The sequence below is a fragment of the Carlito syrichta genome, unplaced genomic scaffold, assembly GCF_000164805.1.
Source record: "Carlito syrichta isolate Samal-C Ts95f unplaced genomic scaffold, Tarsius_syrichta-2.0.1 Scaffold281728, whole genome shotgun sequence".
In the NCBI taxonomy this organism is placed as follows: Eukaryota; Metazoa; Chordata; class Mammalia; order Primates; family Tarsiidae; genus Carlito; species Carlito syrichta.
The window spans coordinates 387927-407887 of record NW_007225824.1 but is presented as its reverse complement, the minus strand read 5'-3'; the positions used below and the strand labels follow the sequence as shown (position 1 = coordinate 407887).

The 19961-nt window shown below is 40.6% G+C and overlaps 1 protein-coding gene across 2 annotated transcripts in view; it reads right to left on the bottom strand.

The window, feature by feature from the left end:
* TCP11L2 (t-complex 11 like 2) overlaps positions 1–19961 on the bottom strand; it is a 45613-nt gene that overhangs the window by 13086 nt on the left and 12566 nt on the right. For both annotated transcript variants that reach the window (XM_021709775.1, XM_008052568.2), the window contains 4 exons: positions 16925–17045; positions 14543–14763; positions 12535–12671; positions 195–382 (listed from right to left, as the gene is read on the bottom strand). In XM_021709775.1, the coding sequence (XP_021565450.1) occupies positions 195–382; positions 12535–12671; positions 14543–14763; positions 16925–17045 (667 nt within the window). The remainder of the gene's footprint in view (positions 1–194; positions 383–12534; positions 12672–14542; positions 14764–16924; positions 17046–19961) is intronic.

Below are 19961 nucleotides of genomic sequence, written 5' to 3'. Positions count from 1 at the left end.
TATTTAAGATATAAAAATAGAAAGAGTAGCTCAATATCGCAAAAATGTAAAATAAGCAATGTCACACCCAAACTCCCATTTTTATCTGAGTTTAGTAAAGTCGTTAAATCATGCAACACAGACCAGTTGATTGAAAGTTAGAACTTAAGAATTGTAATATTGGAAAACTTGGAGGAAGAAAAAAAATCACTCACCTCTGGTAATTCTTTTTTCTGATAATCCCACTGTAACAGTTTCAAGTAACTATTATTAAGCACCAATGTAGGGCTCAGGCTTGGCTTGGAGCTATTTTCAACCCCAGGGGTGAAAGCAGTCTCAGAAAGAGAAAGTAATTCTTCATTTACAGATTCTTTTATCCATTCTGTAGTTTGATCAAGAGCACCTAAGAGTGAAAAAGCCACATATTTGTCCTAGAGCCAACAGATCCTTTCCTCTGTGCTATGTTAGGTGCTCGGCATTAATAAAAAGACACAGCCAGACCCCTCAAGGAGTGGATAGTCCAGATGGGGATTCAGATCTGTAAACCAACAGTTATGACAGAATACAACGAATGCTGGAAGGCACAATGAGAGTGGTGGGAGCAGAAGTTATCCAGGAAAGGGTTTAAGAGGAAGAGCTCTGCAAGTGACACTTGAAGGTAAAAGGTAGGCAGAGGAAAGGGCTGACATTCCAGGCAAGGAAACTGGCCTACATAAAGATCTAGAAAATAGAGCATAAGCCGGGCTCGGTGGCTCAGCCTGTAATCCCGCGCCTTTGGGAGGCTGAGGTGAGTGGATTGCCTGAGCCCGCGGGTTCGAGACCTGCCTGGGCAGTGAGACCTCATCTCTACAATAAATAAAAAAACCAGCCGGGCATGGTAGCGCATGCCTGTAATTTCGGCTATTTGGAAGGCTGAGGCGGAAGGCTGAGGCGGAAGGATCGCCGGAGCCCAGCAGTTCGAGGCTGCGGTGGCCGGGAGCGGCCACTGCACTCCAATCTGGGCGACAGAGTGAGACTCTAACTCAAAAAAAAGAAAAGAAAAGAAAAGAGAGCATATAGCACATTTTGGATGCTATAAACACATGTGTATTGCTTGTCCATAAAGAAGTAGAGAGAAGAGGGTAGTAGCAGATGGTATAGGATGAGTAGACAGAAGCTAGCTCACAAATGGCCTTGAGTTGTGTATAGAGAAGGCATTTAGACTTAAGGCATTAATTATTAAACATTCTGGGGCCCTGGACCCCTCTGAGTGTCTGATTAGAGCCATACCTTTCCCAGGATGCATGTGCATGCTCATGTGCACATATATGCCCACAAACAATTTTCATTCTATCCTGTTATATTTGTAGCCCCAGGTTATAAACACCAGCTATAGGGAATGAGGAGTTTTTGAATAACATTTTTTCAACATAGATCTGATGGCATCAGACATGAATGTTAGAAAAATCACTTGGAAAGGAAGTCTGAATTAGTGAAGGGAGAGTAGACTGTTGCAGTGGTTCAGACAAGAGAGCGAATGGACAGAGCAGTGGAAGTGAAGGGTACGGGGGAGAAACATTTATGGGGAACACCCACGGGTTTGGTGACCACTTCAATGCAGGAAGTAGGAAAGAAGGATTCTAGGATGACTTCCGGATTTCTAGCTTGGATAGATGAATGAATGATTGTGCTATCTATCAAAATATGGAATATAGGCTAGAGAAGTCCTGAAATAAATCCTTCCCATAACCTTTCTAGGGCCATGCTAATCTTCTAGTTGTCAAATCCAACATCTTTGTAATACCTGTCACTCTGAGTAAAACCCTCCTGAAGTTCTTTCTTTTCCTGGTTTCTGTGACTCCACTCTCTCCTGGTTTCCTCTAGCTTTCCTTCCACATCTCAAACCTAGGTTCCTCTTCCTCTGCCTCCTCCTTAAATACTAATGTTTCCAAGGACTCTACCCAATTTTGATTTGTTACTCTTCAATTTCACTGGACCGTCTTATTTGTGTCCATGGTTTCTATTTCTGTCTGTACCCCAGAAGGTTCCTACATCTATTCTCTAGCCTCATTTCTCTCCTGAGTTTTGATCTCCTCATTTGCATAATGGGGAAGTGAAAGGAGAGTCACTGCATTTGAGGTTGGGAAGAAATGCTCAGTAGAGCACACTGCTATATGGTGTTTCCATCATCCAGACACAACTGGTATAAAGAATATCAAGCCTATAGACAACAGTAAGAGAGTTTAGAAGAGATGAGTCTTTAGTATCTAATTACCTTTGCTTGTTGGTAATTATTATTCATATTTACTTATTTTTTCACACAAATATAATTATGTATTCATATATGTATATATTAATATATCTATAGACATGTAATAAATTCATACAATAAAGGATTCAGCTCTTAAAATGTCTGGTTTGGTAACTTTGAACCATTCTATATACCTGTGCAACTACCACCTAAAACAAGATATAGACCATATCTATTACCCCAGAAAGTTCTCTCATCTCCCTTTCCAGTCAATTTGTATTCCCTCAACTACTTTTAAATTCTAACTTTATGGATTAATTTTGTCTTCTAGAACTTCATGTAAATGTAATCATATAGTGCCTAGCATAATGTTTTTAAGATTTATCAATGTTGTACAATATGTCATAGTTCAGTCTCTTTTTTAGCGCTTAAAAATAACTTTTAAATTTTGAAATAGTATAAAACTGAAGAAGTCGTAAAAATAGTACAGAAAGTTCCTGTATACCCTTCACCCAGCTACCACCCCCCCGACACCCAGAGTGCATTATCAAAATCAGGAAACAGACATTGGTACAATACCATTAACTTAGATATACAATTTATTTGGATTTTACCTGCATTCATTGTGTGTGTGTGTGTGTATGTAGAGTTCTAAGAAGTTTTATTACATATATGGATTCAGAGTCCATCACCGTAAAAATACTCCCTCATGTTATCCTCTAACAGTCATACTCTCCCCCCAATCCTAACTTCTGCCAACCATATAATATGTAATAGTTATGAATTGTTTGTCCCTCCCCCTATCCCCCGCCAACACACACACACATTCTTATGTTGAGGCCTTAACTCCCACTGTGATATCATTTGGAGATGGAGCATTAGGGATATAATTAGGGTTAGACAAAGTCATGAGGATGGTTGTTCTTATAACAGGAGACAAGAAAGATCTTGCTCTCTCTTTCTACATGCACACGCTGAGAAAAGGACATGTGAGAGTCAAGAAAGAAGCTGGCTGAAAGTCAGGAAGAAAGCCCTCATCAGAAACCAAGTCAGCTGGCACCTTCATATTGGTCTTCTGGCCTCCAGAATGTGAGAAATAAATTTCAGTTGTTTAAGTCACCCAGGCTACGATATTTTGTTATGGCAGCCTGAGCAGATCAATACAATAACTCTTTGAAATTGACTCTGCTTACTCAGTATCCATTCAAGTTTTGTGATAGTTTGTTTCTTTTTATTATTGAGTAGTACTCCACTGTATGGATGTACCAGTTAGTCCACCTACCTGTTGAAAAACATTTGGGTTGTTTCTAGTTTGGAGCTACACAAATAAGGCTGCTATGAACATTCATATACAGGTTTCTGTGTGAATGTAAGTTTACAATTCTCAGGGATAAAGACTCAATATTATGATTGCTAAATTGTATGGTTAAGTGTATGTTTATCAAGAAACTGCCAAATGATTTCCCAGAGTTTTATCTTTTTTATTTTTTAATCTTTATTTTATTTTATTATTATTATTATTTTTTTGAGTTGGAGTCTCACTCAGTCGCCCAGACTGGAGTGCAGTGGCCGCTTCCGGCCACTGCAGCCTCGCCAGCTGGGCTCCAGCGATCCCTCCACCTCAGCCTTCCGAGTAGCCGGAATTACAGGCGTGCGCTACCACGCCCAGCTGATTTCTTAATCTTTATTTTTAATATAATTTAGTAATTGTAAATTTACATCATTTAATTTTTAGTAATGGCTGGGTTTGCTAGCTCACAGAATTCCTGAAAGTGTAGCAAGAGGCTCCCACATTAGTATCTGCTACATCCAGCAAACCCCTGACATTGCCCATTTCTAAAATTAATTATCTGTCGAACAGAGCCCAACACAAGCAGGCATAGAGGTACTTTACATTTATTGCTTGAAATCAGCTTCACGAGAACATAAACATAACTTGCAGTGCAGAGGGACTGATCAGCAAGTCTGTTGGCAAGAGAGCTTAGAAAGCAAGACAGAATGACAAGCAGACTAAGGAGTCAAATTTGCATTGCAGGTGAATGAATCTCAACTAAGTGCAACCTAACAACAAAGCAATCAACTAGGTTCCCCTCTGCAGGATAAGTGGCTGGTGCAGTAGCTGGGAGTGTGGCCTCTGAACTAGGCAGTCTGAACTTAAGTCTGGCCTTCATCGCTCATGCACTGGGCAAGTTACTTAATCTCACCTCAGTCTCCTTATCTGTGAATTGAGGACAATAGGACCTACCTGCAGTTGTGGTAAAGCTCCAACAAATTAATATATGCAAAACACTTAGAACTATTTCTGGCACAAATGAAATGTCCGATAATAGTTAGCAATTTAATATTAGCTCATTTAACTCTCCAAACAACCTTTAAAGGGGAGATTCTTGTCTCAGCGGGTCCCAGTCAGGTTCTCTGCCTGATATACAACAGTTGCCTCTGACATAAGTGGTCACCCATGGAATAGAAAGAGTTGCGTAGGCTAAGCGGTAGCTTGAATAAGACAGGCTTTTCTGGGGAACCTGGCTTTTTCTTTCCTTCTTCTTTTTTAAAGACCAGTTAGTGTACTAACTTGAGGGACTAGAATCTCAGCAGATCCCCTTGAAAGCCAAAGCCTTAAAACAGATGTTATCTAGAAACCATGCAGAAACCGAAAATCTAGTAACTCAGTTTATCTCTAGTATTTGGCAAGGGCTATTCCAGAAGGTAAGATAGGAGATTCCCTCTATCAGCAGTGAGGAAGGATGAAGTCACTGAACTGGAGTCTCATTCTTTTTTTTTTTTTTTTTTTTTTGAGTTGAAGCCTCACTCTGTCACCCAAACTGGAGTGCAGTGGTCGCTCCTGGCCACCGCAGCCTCGACCTGCTGGGCTCTGGCGATCTTTCTGCTCAGCCTTCCAAGTAGCTGGAACTACAGGCTTGCGCTACCACATAGGCTAATTTTTTTTTTTTGAGTTGGAGTCTCACTCTGTCACCCAGACTGGAGTGCAGTGGCCGCTTCCGGCCACGGCAGCCTCGACGTGCTGGGCTCCGGCAATCCTTCCGCCTCAGCCTTCCAAGTAGCTGGGATTACAGGCATGCGCTACCACGCTCAGATGATTTTTTTTTTTTATTTATTGCAGAGATGAGGTCTTGCTGCCCAGGCGGGTCTCGAACCCGCGGGCTCAGGCAATCCACTCACCTCGGTCTCCCAAAGCACGGGATTACAGGTTGAGCCACCGAGCCCGGCCACACGGAGACTCATTCTTAATTTGACCTTAAAGTGTGACATTGTCTAGTTAGGTTGTCCTTTCACATTAGACAGGTTTATCAAGTTTAATTCTTCTGCCTTACAAATATTTATCACTGGAAATGAGGTTGTATACTTGAATTCATTTCATTTGTAAGCATATGGCACTTAAATACTATAATGAGTTATTATTATTAGGAGCCTCAGTTATTATTAGCAGAATTCCCTTAATATTAGTCATCTCTATTGACAAACAACTACAACCCACACAGAATTGTTCCAAAAGGTGTCTCTGCAAGTGATTGTCTCTGCAAGTAGACACCACTCCCTGTGAAAAATGGAAAGAAGACAAGAAGGGGAAGGCACCCACCATCAACCACCAGAGCTTAAATGAGACTGCTTCCAACCACAAAACAATCCCCAAGTACTCAATTGCCACCAGACTTCCTTGCTTATTGGAGTCCACATTTTCCTGAAGCATGAAGATATTTCTTTGGGCCACCATGAAATGGGCTCATTCCAATTTTTTTTTTTTTTTTTTTGAGTGTAGTCTCACTCTGCTGCCCAGGTTAGAGTGCAGTGGCCATGGCCACCCCAGCGTCGATCCTTCTGCCTCAGCCTTCCAAGTAGCCAGAACTACAGGTGCACGCTACTGTGCCCAGCTAATTTTTGATTTATCAAAGAGATGAGGTCTTGCCAAGTTGCTGGGGCTGGTCTCGAACCCGCAGGCTCAGGTAATCCACTCGCCTCGGCCTCCCAAACTGCTGAGATTACAGGCTGAGCCACCAAGCCCAGCCTCATTCCAATTCTTAAACAGAGGTCTCAGCCTCTACACTACTGACATGTTGGGTTGGATAATTATTTGTTGTGGGGTGATGTCCTGTTCACTGTAAGATGTTTGTCAACATCACTGGGCTTTACTCACTAGACACCAGTAGCACTCCATACCCCCCAGCCTTACCTGGCCAGGTTAGGATAACCAAAAGTGTCTCCAAGACATGGTAAATGGGGGGTGGGGAGCAGGGTGTGGGGTGGGTTGAAAGGGTAGGACAAAATCACCCTGGTTGAGAACTGACTTAAATGACAATTATTATTTATTTACTTTTGTTCACAAGTATTTTCTCCAACTTTGGGGGAAAAAAGTCTCTTACATCATGAACCAAGTGAAATTTGACATCTGAAGGTGTCTCTAGAAGGTTTAAAGTTTGGAGGCTATATTTCTCTATTGGGGCTGTCTGCCTTAGGACAAAACTTACTTTACAAGGGGATATAAAAAAAAAATCTGAAATTTATTTATAAAAAATTGTGATTTATTCATACATGTTTAAACTTCAGTCACCTTCAAAGTACTCTGTTTGATGAAATACACCTATTGAGACACTTTTTCCACTGCTCAAAACTCTTTTTGAATTAGTCAATTATGATGCCTTTTAGTGCTTCTGCCATTTTTTGTTTTGCATCTTCCACATCAGCAAAATGTTTTCCTTTGAGGACTTTTTTCATCCAGGAAAACACAAAAAGGTCACTTGGGATGAGATTGGGTGAATAGGGAGGGTGGGGCACGAGGGTTCATGCTGTTTTTGGTCAAAAACTGCTGAACACTGAGCATGGTATGGGCAGGTACATTGTCATGGTGGAAGAAGCAGTCACCTGTTTGCCACAAATCAGGATGCTTCTTCCTGATGCAATTCTCTCAAAACTTCCAGATAAAAACTTTGGTTGACTGTTTCATCTAGAGGAACAAATTCCAAGTGTGTTATGAGGAGCCCACCCTCCAAAAGATAATTCTCGGTTCTTTTGGGTGCCCCTCGTATTTTACTTTAGGCCCAGTTCTAAGGTTTCCCACAAGAAACAAATTGCTTTTTATATCACGGTTCTTATAAAATTATGTATGTAGTAGAATTTATAAGGTGGCAATTGCTAAGAAATGCAACTTGAACACAGGTGCAGTTAAAAGAAAAAAGGCCAGAGAAAGAAATAAAGAATGGACTGAAAATCTTCCTCAAATCTAGCACTTGAACAGCGATAATTTATGAATAGCTCTGTTTGCCACACTAAAGCAACACCACCCCCAGAATTTCACAACTCTGTTTCTCCTCAGTTGCCAAATGTTGAGCTTGGTTTGCTAGTTGTTTATAAAGATGTAAAAGACTTGCAGTCTTTTATTTAAAAGACATCCAACTGAGAGCAAGCGAGTAGAAATCATGGTGAATATAATTACAATGTGGCGTAATAAGCATTATACTGCAAGTTTAATCATTTATAGCTGACACATTTAAAAGCCCATTTAATCATCTCGAACAAAAGCAACAGTGTGGCACAGTGGTTCTCAATCCTGGCTGACTTTAGTTAGAATCATCCCGGGAGCTTTAACAAGAAAAAAAAAATAATGGTGGACATAGCTCCTGAAGACTCTGAATTATTCAGTTCAAGGCGGGGCTCAGGCCTCTGTGTTTAAAAGCCCAGATGATTCTAACATGTAGTCAGAATTGAGTACAACTGGTAAAGCAGAACGAAAATGTGTTTGGAGAAAAGATTGGCTTTTCTCTCAGGGATCTGCTGAGATTTCACTCCTACAAGCTAGCAAGTTGACTGCTCTATGTGACTCCAAAAGCAGGGTCAATCCCATGAGGCACTTATATTCTCAGTTTTTCATGGGAACAGTATCAAAAGCTGTTCGATTCCCTCATTTATTTGACAATAACTACTGAATACCTTCTAGGTTCCAGGTATTGTACCAAGTACTGGGGATTCATGGATAAATAAACAGTCCCTGCACTCAAGAAGTTCTTAGTCAAGTAGAAGAGAGAAACAAGCAATGGCCTGACAGGTGCACTTACTTAAGTGCCCCAAATCTTCAGTTAGAAAAATATAATCCCCTTATCCATGACATCTGCTGTTTTTTGCCTAGCAATACCTCACTTTCTCTTCTTTTGGTACTGATTTTCTTTGAGAAGTCACTTTCCTTCATTCTGTTTACTTCTGCAAATATCAATTGAGGGGCCTTGTCTCTCCAACCAGGAGTTGTCCTAGCTGAGACAGATGCCCGTCGACCTCTTTCCTGGGACTGAGTGGACCAGAGTATTCAAGGATGGCCCATGTCTGAGGTGCACATGAAGATGGATCCCTGCTTTCCTGCCCAGATTCTGGATGCTCTTCTGGTATCTGGTATTTTAGCTTTTCCTTTGAGTCTGTAAACTGCCTCCAATCTTCCATTCACTTCCTTTTTGGTTAAGTCAGCTAGAGTTGGTTTCTGTTGCTTGCAATATAACCCAGGTCATATAACACAAAACTGAGAAATCCAAAGAAAGTAGGAAAAATAGCAGCGTGGTTTAATCTGGACTTGGACATGGGAGACCTAGCTCCACTACTCATTAGCTGTGTGAGTCTGGCTTTAAGGAGGTCATCCTTGAGCATCAGTATGCACTTTTTTTCCTGAGGATGTTTTATAAATATCTCCTGAACGCCTTCTGTGTCAGGCAAAGGCAATCCCAATGCAGTCTGATCTATTTCTGAAAGAGATATTTATGTCCCATAGAATTTTTGAAAGAATCACATGGAAGAAAGTTCCTGAAAACATTTTATCAGATATAAGATATTATCTAAATAAATAAAACCTTTTCTTTCTGGGTTTTTAAAAATTACTTATGGTCCTGTCCAGGGATAATATGTTACTCTTTCCACAGGTAATTTAGCTGTTGAATCTAATGTAGTTACCTTGTTGATGCTAACTTAGAACACACACTCAATCATTGCCTAAGGGTTTCCTGGGTATATTTTATTTTATTTTATTTTTTCCCTTTTCCTGGGTATATTTTAAATAGGCAATTATATAAAAATCTCTCCTTAGGTAAAATAAAATATTTTCCTGGAGTCATTAAAAAAATCTAGAGTACTTCTCTATATTAGCTTTCCAATAATTCTTTTTTTCTTTCACTTTTTATTTCCAATAATTCTTACACAAAAATCCAGCAACCCTTTTGTCCTTCTGTGTGATACTGTGAGGCTCTTATTTGGATAATAGAGCAGAGGGGCTGACTTTTGGCACAGTGACTCGGGACATTATTAACAGCTGCCATACTCTCTGCTTCCTGGACTCTTGATTTCTCTTGCTGGGTAATAATGACCTGCATGCAAAGCTTTTTTTTAACTTTTTTTTGAGCCAGGGTTTTGCTATGTCACCCACGCTGAAGTGCAGTGGTGCAATCATGGCTCACTGTAGCCTTGATCTCCTGGGCTCAAGCAATCCTTTCACTTCAGCCTCCCAAGCAACTGGGACTATAGGCACGTGCTACCATACCTGGCTAATTTTTTAATTTTGTTTTTTTTGGTAGAGATGGGGTTTCACTCTGCTTAGCAGGTCTTGAAATCCTGCCCTAAAGTAATCCTCCTGCCTTGGCCTCCCAAAGTGCTAGGATTACAGACATGAGCCACTGTACTCAGTCTCTATTCTTAAATCTCTGAAAATATCCAATCAACACAAAAGGTACAAATAATTACAGGTCACTAAGCCTGGGTTTTAAAAAAAGAAGCACAGCTACTTAGAAGGCTGAGGCAGAAGGATCACCTAAGCCCAGCTAGTTGAGGCTGTGGTGGCCATGAGTGTGCCACTGCACTCCAGAGACAAGTGAGACTCCAACTCAAAAAAGAGAGAGAGAAGAAAATGAAACAATCAGAAATGAACAAAATCATAATTCAACCCTATATTAAGGAATTTGCTCAAGATTCCCAGCTATCTTGATTCAAGACATGGACTCATTTGCACACATGGACACATACACAGGCACACAAATGAAACCAACCACTAAGCCTCAGGAAAATGCTGCTGACAACAGTTGCCACGGTTCAGGTTTCAGATTCAGGTTCTCTGTAGGGTTCTACTTTTCTTACTTCCTCTATCCCTTTGGAGCTAAAACAACATAGTCCTTTGAGTCATAGAAGTTTTGTAGAAGAATCCTTAGAAGTTATCAGACTAGATACCTAGATATCGAGATGACTAGAAAGTCTCTGCCAGCTGATCCCAGAGACCCCTTTGCAATACCACCCACAGAGAGCTGACATCTTATTTGAAGAGGGACAGTGTTCCATAGTGTCTAAATGCACATGCTTTCAGGTCCTGTCACTTACTAGCATTCACCTAGTACCTGAACCTCATTTTCCTCATTTGTAAATAGGGAGTGATAACAGCACCAAACCTTTTTTTTTTGAGTTGGAGTCTCACTCTGTCGCCCAGACTGCAGTGCAGTAGCTTGCTCCCAGCCACTGCAGCCTCAACCCGCTGGGCTCCGGCGATCCTTCCACCTCAGCTTTCCAAGTAGTCAGAACTACAGGCGCATGCTACCACACCTGGCTAATTTTTGATTTATTATAGAAACAAGGTCTCACTAAGTTGCCTGGGTGGGTCTCGAACCTGCAGGCTCAGGCAATCCACTCACCTTGGCCTCTCAAAGTGCTGGGATTACAGGCTGAGCCACTGAACCCGGTCAACAGCACCAATCCTATAGGGTTATTATGAGGTATGAATGAACAAATAGAGTGTTTGGCACAGTAAGGGCCTGGCATGTAATAAGTGGTCAAGCAAAATGTTAGCTAGCACTGACTCCTACTAGTAATAGAGAAGCCCATTCCACAGTTAAAACAGCTCCAACTAAGTCAGGCATAGTGGGTCAAGCTTGTAATCCTAGCATTTTGGGAGGCAGAGGCAAGAGGACTGCCTGAGCCCATAGGTTCAAGACCAGCCCGGACAACATGGCGAGACCTCATCTCTACAATAAGTAAAAAATTAGCTGGGTGTGGTGACGTCTACCTGTAGTTCTAGCTACTTGGAAGGCTGAAGTAGAAGGATTACCTGAGTCCAGTAGGTTGAAGCTGCGGTGGCTGTGAGTATGCCACTGTGCTCCAGCCTGGGCTACAGAGTGAGACTCCAACTCAAAACAAAAACAAAACAAAACAAAAAACAGGTACAACTATTAGGAAAGTCCAAACTAAGTATCTGCTACTTCCCTCCTGGGGATCTTAGTCTGCTCTACAGAACTTCACCAAAGTTGCTGGAACTCTATGAACAGGGAGGGAGGTGCCATGACCCACTCAAGTGTCCTGGTTACCAAGCAGAACATGCCCAGCCTTACCTACGGTTCCTCATATGCCCCTCCATAATCTATGTACTCTCCTCTGAATGTGCTCCTGTCTGCCAGAGCCCCCTTAAAAGTGGCACCTATTGTGTTTTTTTACATAAGGCTATTGTGTTGATTATTTTGACAGAAACAACCTAACTCAACCTTAGATTGTGGTTAATTAAACCCCAGAGGTGGTGTCAAGAGTTTGCCAGTGGGCAGTTAGCCAATCTTTGCCAGCTGTGCAACATCTGCATCTCTGTTTCCTCATCTGTAAAAAGAAGGGGAAAACAGTGCCTACCTCACTGCGTAACTGGTAATTGTGAAGACTCAGTGAGCTAATGCCTCTTCTATTCTTCCTTGACCTCTTCCCGTCTGGTTGTAATGCCCACAATTCCACCGAAACTGATCTCATCAAGGTTACCAACAATCACCATGCAGTCAAATCCAGCAGTCAAGCCATGGCCTTCATCTTTCTTGGTCACTTAGTAGCACTCGTCACATTCAACCATGCCATCCTCCAAACACTTTTTCTTCCCGTATCTTACAGGATACCCCTTGCTCCACTCCTGATTTTCACACCACCTTTCTGACTACTACTTTATAGTCTCCATTTCTGGACCCTCCTCCTCATCTCAATTTCTAGATGCTGGAGTGTCCCAGGTCATTCCCTTTCAGAATCTACACATTCCCCAGGTAGTCTCACTGGGTAGAATATTAATGTAATGGATAGGAACGTGGACTGTGAAGCCAGATGACCTGATCTGCATGAGTCCCAGCTCTATACTTATAAGTTGTGTTATGAAAGCAAGTGATTTAACCTCTCTGTGCCTCAGTTTTCTCTCCTATAAAACTTCCTACAGCTGTAAAGATTAAATTAATAGAAAGGCCAAAATTCTTTAGTGACATTTTGGAAGATGTCAAAAATTAAAATACCATATTTTTACCCAATTTAAATATAAATACACATTATATTATACTTACTTGGAGTTTCTTCTAAAATTTCCTGGAACTTGGTTCTCTCATATTCCACCAACTGGCGTTGAAGGTGGGGTCTAAGACTCTTAATTGCAAAATTGGCCATGTCCATTTTCATGAGGTCCAGGACATGGAATATTTGTCTAAAAATTTTGGAGTTAAAATAGTTAGAGAGGCGATTAAGAAGTTAAACTGAAATTCATTAACTGTTATCTATGTTCCAAACTGAAAAGAATAAATACACCCCAAATGGTTTTGAAATTCCTATCAGTATTTGGCAAGGTCATTTTTTATAAAAGGTCACACAAAAACTGTGTTCTTCCACAAATCTCAAAAGTATTTACTTTAGCAGATGTAATATCACCACTGATCCATTACATCCAGTCATAAACTGATAGACACTAAGAAGCATGAACTATTAGTCTTAATAATATATGAAAAACTGAAGAAATTTTCATTTAAAAGCCTCTGAAATCTTAAGGAGTCTGAACATAGTGCATATTGTTCCTATTTCTAGGAAAAATAAAGAAAGAAATGAAACAAAGAAAAGACAGGGCAGTGAGGCATTGAGGAAAAACACTTCCTTTTAGAGTTGGGCAGCCCTGTGATCAAATCCAGCTTTGCAACTTATCAGATTTGTGGGCATGTGTAAATTACTCAATCTCTGCAGCCTCAGTTTCCTCATCTGTGAAAGAAGAGGACATCAGCCTTGGAGGGATGTTGTGAACCATCAATGAGACAAGGAACATAAAGTACAGGGGGCATTGACACCCAGTAGGTGCTCAATAAATGACCAAGATGAACATCACAGATTTGGTATCTTATGCAAGTAACAAGATAACGGGAAGAAGGATCCTTTGACTGAAAAATCACAATCTGCCAGAGCTGTGCACAACTCTAAGAATCATAAAGCCCATTTTACAGACAGGGGAAGTATCACTTTGAGCATCCATCAACTTGTCCAAGGTCACAAAGTAAGTTACCTGCTACATGCAGACTAGTTTCCTTCTCCTGCCTTTCAAAAACAATTACATAAAACCCAATACTCAATGTGGCCATATTCACACAAAAAAAGAAAACTTCCCCTAACGGCAAAAAATGCTGCAGACTCGTCTTTCCTCTCAGATCACATAAAGTTATATCGACATGGCCAGGTGAGATTCTCATGATTTAACATACACCACACTTCCTCAGGAGAGCTGCAGCAGAGATAGCTAGCTGACCACTAAAGGACCACACTCCCAGCAGTGCAGATCTGTGGCTGTAAAATGTGTTTCTAGACAGCAACGACTCTTCTCAATACCCCCTTCGATCTAGGTGGGATCATGTGACCAGTCATGGTCAAGGAAATGTGGCAATTCTGGGCCAGATGATTACATACAGCATATACATTCCCCATGATGTCTTCCCATTTGCCAGCTGAATGGAGAGGACTCCTGGGACCTGGGGAGGAGTAGAACTGAGGACAGAGGAGTCTTTAAATGACATGCGGAAGGCTGTCTGGCCAAGAACTCCTGGATCAGACTGCACCATGAGTGAGAAATAAACTTTATTGGTTAAATCCTGAGAATTCAGGGTCTGTGTGTTATAGCAGCTAGTGACCCTAAGCCATAAAAAAGCCTTGATTAGATTAGGTCCTCCTGCTGGTGGCTCTGTTAAGACCCTCTGCTTCCCCTTCCTCAGTATTTATCACAATTATAATTAATTGTTCAAGGTCTCTCTCCCCATTAGACTGTAAACTCCCTGGAGTCTGGAATTATATCTGTCTTTTCATCACTGCACCCCCCACGGCCCAGTACATGACAACTAACAACCTTGTTAGATCATTCTATCTGAAAGCTCTGCCCACAGTGAATGATTGACTTGCTCGTTGCTTATCTGGTTTTCTTCTAGGGTCAAGAATTCCTTTGAGAGACCAGTTATTATTCTGTGCTCCCTGACCACACTTGTCTTTTGAATGAACTTTTCTCTTTCGAAGATACTCTAAGAAAACACAAGCTGCAAAAGTGCTAACCTCAGCACCTCCACGATGTTGCCAGAAGCCTTTAATTCTCTGATAGCGTTATCTCGCACGGGAGCACACAGCTTTCCCATTGTACTGATGACATAGTTGGCCAAGCCTTGGATGTCGACAGCACTGTGCTCAGCCTGCTGCCTAATGAGGTCCGTGTCTAAAACTTCACAGATCTGGTTTCGAAGCCGGTTGCCTCCAGGTGTCAGAAAAGAGAGAAGAATCTACACAGGGAAAAAGAGAATAATTAACAGCATCATTACGTGAATAAGGGTTGTTAGTTTTCACTTCAGTGTCCAGATGACCAAACTCCTTGTTCATATTTTAATGCCCTGGATGTCACAGAAGTTGAAATAAACTGTGTAGTGGATCAGAGGAGCACTGCAGTGTCTCAACCCTAAAAAAAAAAAAAAAAGGTCTTTCTTCTGAATTAAAGTGCCCCCATTATGGGAAATCATCAACCCTGTTAGGATGAAAACTAGCAAGGAAGCACTGTTACTGAACGCATAGTAAGTCCTTACATATTGTTGCTGGTAGGTTCTTGGAAACTGCAACTTTAAGTGAAACAAAATATGTAGAATGAGACCAATTTTACCATAGAGTAATTGATATAAACAACAGTTAAGTTCCTCCAACATATTTCTAGTCACAAAATATCACCAAATTTCTAAATAAGGACTCAACATACTTATAATATTACAAATTGAAGCAAATGTGAGCTATACATACACTTAAGAAAGGTTAACAAAAACAAGTCAAATAATTATTTACCTAACGTTTGGTGAATCAGTGCATGCCAGTGGTCATAGTGGTGGTGGGTTAAAACAAGGAATAAATGTTTGCAAAGCAAACATTTTCAGGAGCACCTCCTTCTACCACACAGTTCAAAAACAAACAATAACAAATACAGTGGGTCTGCTGAGCCTCACGCCAAACACTTATTGTCATGCATTTGTATATAATTATAATATACTTTATGAATTTTTATTTTACAATCATTTGTACTCATTTGTTTTCTAACCTGCTTATTCCAGTTCAGGGTTGCAGCCCTGTAAAGGATGCCATCCCCCACCACCACACACACTACTCACTTACAGGGTACCATTTAGACAGGCCAATAAACTCAATGTGCACATCTTTGGGATGTGAGAGGAAACTGGAATACCTTAAAAAAACCCATGCAAACTATTAGGAGAACATGCAAGCCCCACCTAGAGAGTGGCCCCATCTGGGAATCACTTTTTTTTTCCTCATCAAACAATGTTATTCAAGGACCTGCTGCACTTCCAAAAGTCTATAGGTAAACAGTGTAGAGAAAGAAAAACAAGTTGCAGATCATGGCTCCAAGAGAATCCTTTAAAAAAGAATAGATTAGAATACCCATAGGAACCGTTAAGTATAATATATATATATATAATATATAATATATAATTTATATTATATAAACAATGTATTTAATGGATATTCAGTAGACAGTGGACACTGAATATATACACATAGCACACCGTTAGAAGCTTGGGCTCTCAAACTGAGTTGTTCGATTCAAATCCCTTGCCACTCCTCAAAGTTACATGGTCCTGCATGAGTCTGGGAACTTGCTTTCTTTATACAAAATAACAGAGTAACTACCTCACAGTGTTATGACAGGAATAAATGAATAATCGAGTGCTTGGCAGAGAGCAAGTGCCTTGTAAATGTTAGCTAAAATGGCAACTGTCACTTTACTTAATTCTTATGACTCCCCTGTAAGTACTCAGGAAACAGAGACTTAAAGAAAGAACCCATCACTAAACCAGGAAAACTAACTCCAGAGTCTTTGCTCTTAACCAGTGTTCTGTGTTGTAAGCATCACCCTGAGCTCTGTATACTACACTATTTTCCCAGCCTTCACCCTATTCTAGGAAGTACAAGGGAAAACCCTCCCAGTGAGTGAACTCGTTCAGTTTTTAAAGAGTGGACAATACTAAAGGACCTGAAACAGTTTTTGGAAAAAAAGATTACTATGGTCTCAAGGTTTGTGCCCCTCTCCCAATTCATATGTTGAAACTCAATCCCTAGTGAGATGATATTAGGAGGTAGGGCTTTGGGAGGTGATTAGGTCATGAAGGTAGAGTCCACATGAATGGGATTAGTTTCCTCATAAAAGAAGCCCTAGAGAGCTCCCTTGTCTGTCATATGAAGACACAGCAAGAAGGTACCATCTGTGAACTAGGAAAGAAGCCCTTACCCAACACCGAATATGCTGGTGCCTTGATCTTGGACTTCCCAGCCTTTGCAACTGTGAGATGTTTATTTTTATTGTTATAAGCCACCTAATCTATGGCAGTCTGTTATTGCTACTCAAACGGACTAAGACATTAATTGACACAAACAACAACAACTTGCCTCTCTGATTTCTTCAAACAGTTTGATGGCATGTTCATACTCAGGAGGGTCAGCGTTTAGTTCTGATTCCAACACGTCCCAGAAGGCCTGGTGAACAACGTGCTTCACTCGACCAGCCAAACTATAGCAATGAAATGGACTGTTTTAAAAAATAAGCATCAATTTTCCTGATTATAAAAAAAATGCTCATTGTAGAATCTTAGAAAATGCAGAAAAGCAGAGCATAATAATTGCCCATAACCTCATCACTAATCTTTTATATATTTCTCTTGTTCAATACTTAAGATTATTCAGTTTATACAATATTATATACTTTTTTTTCCATTTAACATTCTGCTCTAAGAAAGTGTTTCCCCTAGACTTTTAAAATGTTTCCTTTCTATGGCTTTCAATAATATCATAAAATTCTGTCCTAAAGAGATACCGTAATTTATGTAGCTATTCTTCTACACATATTTTTAGACTTGTTCTAGATTTTTGGAATGAGATGGTGAACTTGCTCTTTCCTCAACAGCTGAAGTTTCATGGCACGAAATAGAACAGATTGGCCCTAAGGAGACATGCATTTGAATGCCTGCCAACTTCAGCTTAGATGTCCCATTTAAAGTTAGCCAGACCAAAATGCTGAAACAGGAGTCTTCCCAGGAAGAGCTCACAATAGAGTAAGTGGCCACCTTATTTCACCCCTTATGTCATGCCCTAAAATAGGTGTGCATTAAAATACACATTCCTACCTGAACTCCTATACCATCTTGCAACTGCTTTTTACAAAATCATGTATTTCCCTGCACTGTAATTACTGATGAGTCTCTTTCCCCACAGAGTTATACACCTCTTTCAAGCAGAGGAAATAACTCTTCATCTAGGTACCTGCTCTTGTGCCTCGCACAGTGCCTGACATATAGTGAGTGTTCAGTGAATGTATGGTGAATGAATGAATAATTTGATAGTTAAGAATATCTCCTAATTGTTCTTCTTAAAGTACAAATAGGTAAATATACAACAATGCTAGGAGAGAGGAAATTGCTTCTGAGGTATGTGAGTTAAAGTTGTGTCTTTAAACTGTAAACATTATATTCTACTCAGTAACTTTAAACATTAAAACTTATTCTAGTTATCTGAGGAAATCTGTTCAACATAAATGCCATTTCCAAAGTCTGAGACTCTTCTGGGCAACTCCAGAATGAGAAAAGCAAACATTTCTGGGGTGGACTTCACACTTGACTTTACAAGTCATACATCCCTGGCTTGAGTGAAATGAGCTAAGACAATTTTATAGTTCCCTAAGGGACATTAGAGTTTAAGTTTTCCTAAAGGCTGCAAGGTACTTTCGGGCTCTTTTATTTTCTGAAGAGCTGTGGTGGTAGGGAAAGGATATGACCAACCAAATCATTTATAAGCATTCCTAACTTCGGTTTCAAACAAAGGTAATGGGTCCTAGCTCTGCATTTCCTTTCCCTTGCTCACACTTTCTAGCCATGGCAGAAACTGTAAGGGAAGAGGGATTCATATTTTCCATAGTATCCAAATACTTACATGCAAGGCACTTTTATGCCCATGAGCATGCGCATGAAGCAAGTAGTGTAGTCCCCATTTTATTCTTGGGACAGCATGCGTCTTCTCAGTTATGGTCCCAGCAAAGCCAGGATTCAAACACCAGGGTCTGTCTGATCCTCAAGTGCCTACACTATAGCCTGCACTTAGAGCTTTTGAATTTAAAATACAAATACGCACAAAATTGTCTTTTGCTTTACTTCATTAAAAACAATAATTTCAACTTAAAAAATTCATTTTTATCCATCAATAAATTTTTATTGAACATCCAATATGTGTGAGGCCCTGTTTTAGGAACTGGGTGTACTGCAGTGAGAAGAAAGTCTCTAACTTGACCTTAAAAAGCTAAATATGTTAGCAGGGAAAGAAAGACAAAAAGCATATTAAAAATGAATAAGACAGTTTCAGGGTGATGAGGACAGAGTAAGACAATGTGGTAGAGGCTGGGTACAGTGGCTCCAGCCTGTGATCCCAGTACTTTGGGAAGCCAAGGTTAGTGGATTGCTTGAACCCAGGAGTTTAAGACCAGCCTGAGCAACATAGTGAGGCCTCGTCTCTATAAAAACTACAACAACAACAGCAAACACAACGTGGTAGATAGTAATGAAGAGGGTGCTGATTTCACTAGGTAGCTGAAGAGAGATTCTCTAAGTCAATGACCTTTGTATTCAGACTCCAAGGAGGAGAAAAAAGAACCATGTGAACATCTAAGAAAAGAACATTCAAAAATCGGTAAGAAAAACAAAGTCTTTGAAACAGGCTCAAGCTTGGTGTACTCCACGATCAAAAGGGAAGCCATGGCTGAAACATAGCAAGCAAGATGGAAAGTTCAGAGACAGAGTCGGGAAGTAGGGCCTTCCAGGCCATAATGAAGAGTTTGGGTTTTTATTCTATGTGTACTAGAAAACCACTGAAGGGTTTTTGGAAATGAAATTATTTAATCTGGTATTTCCTTTAGAAAGATCATTATGGCTACCGTGTGGATGTGGGAAGCTAAGAATGGAAACAGGGCAGTCAGTCAGAACTGAGAGCCCAAGCCAGAGCTGATAGTGGCATAGCCTAAGGGTGTAGCAGTACAGTTGGTAGAAGGGGTCATGGAAAATGCAGTTACCAAAGATACATCCACAAAAGATAGCAATCTTAAAAATATCAATAGCGTATGATCAATATCCCCAGGAGGACTATGCAACACATTTTAAAGAAGGAAAATTAATGTTTACTTATTTTCCTGCTTTAAAACAAATGTAAAAGTTCTAAGTGGCATCAAATATTCTAAGTTGGTTTAATTGATGGAGAGAATGCCTCAGGATTTATAATTGGCTCTGTGAGGTTGAAAAATTCAATCTGGCCGGGTTCGGTGGCTCAGCCTGTAATCCCACGCCTTTGGGAGGCTGAGGTGAGTGGATTGCCTGAGCCCGCGGGCTCGAGACCTGCCTGGGCAGCGAGACCTCATCTCTACAATAAATCAAAAAAATCAGCCGGA